This window comes from Chenopodium album, chromosome 14, assembly GCF_948465745.1.
Source record: "Chenopodium album chromosome 14, dcCheAlbu1.1, whole genome shotgun sequence".
Classification (NCBI taxonomy): domain Eukaryota; kingdom Viridiplantae; phylum Streptophyta; class Magnoliopsida; order Caryophyllales; family Amaranthaceae; genus Chenopodium; species Chenopodium album.
This window is the reverse complement of record NC_137847.1, coordinates 18,740,902-18,746,106: the sequence shown is the minus strand read 5'-3', so window position 1 is coordinate 18,746,106 and position 5,205 is coordinate 18,740,902. Positions and strand designations below refer to the sequence as shown.

Sequence of the window (5,205 nt, the reverse complement as noted above, 5' to 3'; positions counted from 1 at the left end):
CGATCCGAATAGACCCGACTCGAATGGACCCGACCCAAACTCCATCTGGTTATCCAAATTGTCACATCTATCCAATTACATGGCTTGACATACTCAATATTTTATTTTTATTTTATTAAAACGCTGAATTTACACTAATTACACAATATCTTTTAGCCGTCTTTTGTACGTTGTTAGATAAATATAGTCATGTGGATAATGTCTTGATATATATATTCAAACTATTATATTTCTGTAATCTTTATTAAAATATATTTTAAGATATTAGCAGTATGCCAGTATGTGATGTGCATGAATAAGCATGAAAATTAAGGTTGAAATTAAAAAAAAAAAAAAAAGAAAAGGTATGATAAAAATTATAGTAATTACACGACATTGTTGCAGTTATTTTTACAAAATACCTGATACTAGGTACTTACTTTCATCTTCTTACTCAACAAAATGATACGAAGTAACATCAGAATCTCATACCAGCATACAATCATAATTCAGATTTGAAAGATTAAAACTCATGGTGTTTCTAGTAGCCTAACTAGCTTAATTAGTGTTTTTGAGAACGAAAATATCCTTAATCAACGCCCAATAGATCTAGATGGATGTGGTTTGCAAAGAAATAACAAATCAGAATTCTTAACCTTCTCCCAAAACTTTAAGATTCTGACCCCTTTCTTATGTATGCTTCTTTCTTTATCCTCTTGAAAGCAAGCTTCTGTGCTCACAGCCTCTACATCTTTGGTTTTCAGCACCTCGCCCATACTTGTGTTACCAGTTTCTTTGCACGACGAGCATTGTGCCTTCTCTTGCTTCACCAACTGCTGATAATACTCTCGATTTCTCCTCTCTAAACCGTAAATCTTCCCTTGAAGCTCCTCAATTTTACGGCTAAGCATGCAGACTCGATGATCCTCCCTCATTTTTAAAACACACCTAGCTAATTCTCCTGCCTTCCTCTTCATGAACATGGACTCTGATGCTAGCCCTTTGTTCTCGCCGATTAGAGCACCCACTTTGTACCTCAGTCCTGCATTTTCATTCAGGAGAATTAGCCTCTCAGATTCTAGCACCTCTAGTAGACTCCTCTGTAGCTCTACCTTCCTCGATGAATCATTGGCTAGCCTTTCGGTTATCACAAGCTCATCAACCATAAAATCATATTCCACATTCTTGATGACTAACTCAGCTATTATTTCATCACTAAGATTGTTGTATTGTGAACTCGCTGCAACTGATGTTACAGATGGTAATTGGTAGGACAGTGAGCTTTCGGCATCTGATTGACAGTCTTCTTCACTGTGTTTGTCATGGAAAGATGAAACGACTGAGACATTCTCGGAGGTGGAAAACGCCCTGTGGTGATAAATGGAGGGATGAGCTTGATTATGATGCTTGTGAAGAGATTGACAGTAACGTTCAGCCAAGGAAAGGTATGCGTTATAGAGGTCTAAGAGGAGAGATAACAACTGGGGGCGTTGCTGGTAATAAGCCTCTGCTCTTTGTGCGAAGGTGTCTGCTTGGCCTTCACCATTGTCACTACTAGAGCTATGCACTAAAATGCTTATCTTCTGGTCTAAATCTGTAATATATGCAACAACATAATTATAAAATGCATTCACTTCCATAACACGTTTCTTCGTATGTAGAACTGAAGTATAAAACTGCAGACTGCAATATGTGTAATATCAAATTTCAACAGGTACAAATATTTTGTAAGAACATATAGTTCAGAAATTTTACATTTCAGTTATATGCTTAGGAAATCTAATTATAAACCAGCATGTTATTAGAACGCGTTCCAGAATTCATCTGTGCTATCTTAGAAATTTTACTACGTACATGCCTATTAACTTCAAATTGAGAGGGCAAAAATAGTTTAAATGGCACGTTATTAGTAGGGAAGGCTGCATAGTGCTTACGGCCTCACCAAGGCAGATTAAAACTTGAGAAAGAGTAGATCTCTAAATCTAAGGAGCACGAAGTGAATCAAGGGTTTCTGGTTTGAAATTTTTAAAGGTTTGATTTAGGATTGATCCAAATATATTAATCGAGTCAAATTTAATTTTGACTCCTAGTTTAAGTGGCACTTAAGACCATACTCACACATTCATACCAACAACAAATAAATAAAACTTTATCAAGTAAACGTCTTGTTAAATTCAAGTTATTGTACTGTTTAATATGTTTATTTTTCGTAATAATGTTTCTCTTAGTATATTAATATGGAGTAATTCCAACAAGAGAACTTTAAAAACAAAAGGAAGAAACAAAACAAAACACAACTAAATCTATACTTAGTATTTAAAAAAGCAAACCAAAAAAGACATATGTCATCATTCTATTACACTTCCCTATCATCTTTTTCAACTCAATGTGCCACATGTCGTTTTATATTTTTTATTTTTAATTATACAATCTTCTTAACTCTTTCATTAAACACTTTATCTTCATCTCCCCTCTTTAATTCAACCTTTTTATTTTCTCTCTTTTATTTTAGTCCCTCCATCTTATTTCTATTAAGTCTTATTTCAAATTAAAGTCCCAAGAAATTTATTTCTTTAATTATGTTTTCAATTACATATTACACTCATAATTATTTATTGGTATTTCCTCACTCATCTCTCAATGCAATTTTTTATGAACAAGCCGTGCATTGCACGGGCCAGAAGACTAGTTACTTTATAAAAGCAATAAAAATAAATTATGATAAATGTAGAAAGTATACCCAAAAAATTTATCTTAAATAAATAAAGCAAAGGTTTGAAAATGATGTCTTCTGTTTGAAACTCTTTGAACTCCCAAAAAAAAAAAAAAAAAAAAAAAAAAAAAAAAAAAAAAAGCTAAAAAACAAATAACAAAAATAAGGGGTTGATCTTGCAGGTAACTTTTCCCGCCATTGGAAGTCACACTGCAAGAAAAACAGGTTTGAAAATTAAAATTGAAAATAGGAAAGTAAAATCTAGAAAGCATGTCTGACAAAGGAATCCTTTTAATGGGCAAAAATACAAGAAGCAGAAAGAATAGAGACCTCTTATTCCATACACAATTTGCTGACTGCCTTAATGCAACAAAACTTGGGTTTAATCATAGCTCTGAATCAAGTCGGATTACTAAGGTACAGAAACTCCCTCCGACCCTCTGTTCCACTAAAATTGCGTAAAGCACCCGTAAGCAATAAACTATTTTACTCTCGCATACACTATTATCGGTCTATAGTTCCATTAAATTTTTTCTAATCAAATTTACCCAACCAAAACTCTAATAGGTAAGTATAGAGTAACAATTATGGCAAAGAAAGTACTCTATACTAGATAGCTTTATACTCCGTAATAAAGTTCTAGTACCGAATATGACAAGTCGAAACCAAAATTGAAATTTGAAAGGAAATGCAATAGGACTATACGAGTGCTAAATAAGGTAGATAATTTTTATTTGATACAATTTGAAAACTTGGAGTATAACACAATGCAAGTACATCCCACCAAATTGAAGCCAAATTTGATAACAGTTAGATGAGAAATTATGGAGTAATAGTAATTCATTGAAAATATATCAATATGGGCCATATAATACTGTCTTAACCCACTGGCCGTTGTCGAATTTAAGAACCTTCCAACTACACTAGCAAATATAGTAACAAATACTAACACATGTAAAATCCAATAATTTAAGAGTGCCATGCCATGCCTTACCAGCAAGGATGGTCAGTAGCCACGCCGGCCTTGTACAACACGATGGCCATCGTAACTCCATCTGAATTGTTGAACCTCCACTTCCATCAATCGTTGTCCACCGCTTCATCATTGTCTTCTTCGTAACTCCGACTTCCATCACCACCAAAATTGCTAGTAATTTAAAAGACTAATTGGTCAATCTATCATTACTTACATATCTATTGCTCAAACATTTGAACATTATATGTTCAAAATACAAGTAATTATTTAATTATATGTTTAAAAATACTACAATCATGTTTGACATTTGTTACCTATAACATAACAACTTTTTTCATTTCCTAGCAAATTAAAGTATTGAACTACATCATGTCACGTAAACATCATACCGTACGATAAGAACCAACCAGAAGACCACAAAATCTTTCGTTGAAAAATCAAAGCAAACAATAAAAAATAAATTAAACAAAAAAATCAATAAATTAAAATAAAACATTAAATATACTGACTGTAGTAAGGGATAAATTAATGACGTGTAGGTAAGAGAAAGAACAAGAAATTAAACAACAGATCTCGAGGAAACATATTCGAAAGTACATTTTACTTTTCTCATCAACTCAATAGTACGGAGTACTACTATTCGTGCTCAAATCCCCATTTTCCTTCCAAAACACAATTAATAAGGTGATTTGTAGCACTAATTTTCTTATAGTTTTGTCGTTATTCTTAATTAAAATTAATGAGTAACAATGAGAAAGTTGTAGTTGTAATTGTCAATTACAAGCAAACTACACCATCATTATGACAATTAGATATTACAAAGGTAAGAGCATCTTAGCCAATATAACACGAGTTTGAAGTTTTTGGTTAAATGAAACTAATAAACTCAAGTTTATACTGTACTACTAGTAAAGAAATAAAGCAATTTACTCTGTAGTTCTTTTGTCTGGTTTTAAAATAGTCACGTTTGTAATTTGTACTATCAAGGTGACAATTAAATCAGAACGGAATCTTACGATATATCAACGTGACAATTAAATGAGAACGGAATCGCAAGTGGAGTATTATAAGTAAAACAATAGCAGTGAGTTTATACTTAATTCATTAAAAAAAATTATAAAAAATTAGAATTTAGAAATGTGCATAATATTAAAAAGAGAAGCTAAAATACTTACAAGAGGTCCTTCACTTATTAGCTTAGCTTGTTAGAAGAATAAGAAACGAAAATTAGAGTGGAAGAGAAAAGGAAGAGAGAGAAAATCTGGAAAATTGAAATTGAGAAAATGGAGTTATTGTAATTTTGAGTTTATAAAGAAGACCCAAAATTAAAAGAAGGGAAAAAGAGTTTAGTCACAATCAAAAAGATGGTAGTTGAGTTCTAAAAAAAACAGTGTACAGTAATAGAGAGTGAGTGAGTGAGTGGGATTGAGAGTGATAGGATTAGGAGGGAACACTAATGTAAGACTTATAGTTGGACAACACGCCATTTTTAGCCTTATACTGTATCGTACTACCAAGTACCAACACATAAAAGGGC

The 5,205-nt window shown here is 32.6% G+C and overlaps 1 protein-coding gene across 1 annotated transcript; it reads right to left on the bottom strand.

Moving 5' to 3' along the window:
- Positions 1–308: 308 nt before the first annotated feature.
- Positions 309–4,956, bottom strand: LOC145579055 (kinase-interacting family protein-like). Its single transcript, XM_081636332.1, has 3 exons — positions 4,844–4,956; positions 3,687–3,839; positions 309–1,573 (listed from the first exon to the last, which is right to left on the bottom strand). Exons 2-3 carry the CDS (start codon positions 3,823–3,825, stop codon positions 573–575), a joined length of 1,140 nt encoding a protein of 379 aa, XP_081492458.1. The 5' UTR covers positions 3,826–3,839; positions 4,844–4,956; the 3' UTR covers positions 309–572.
- Positions 4,957–5,205: the final 249 nt, after the last annotated feature.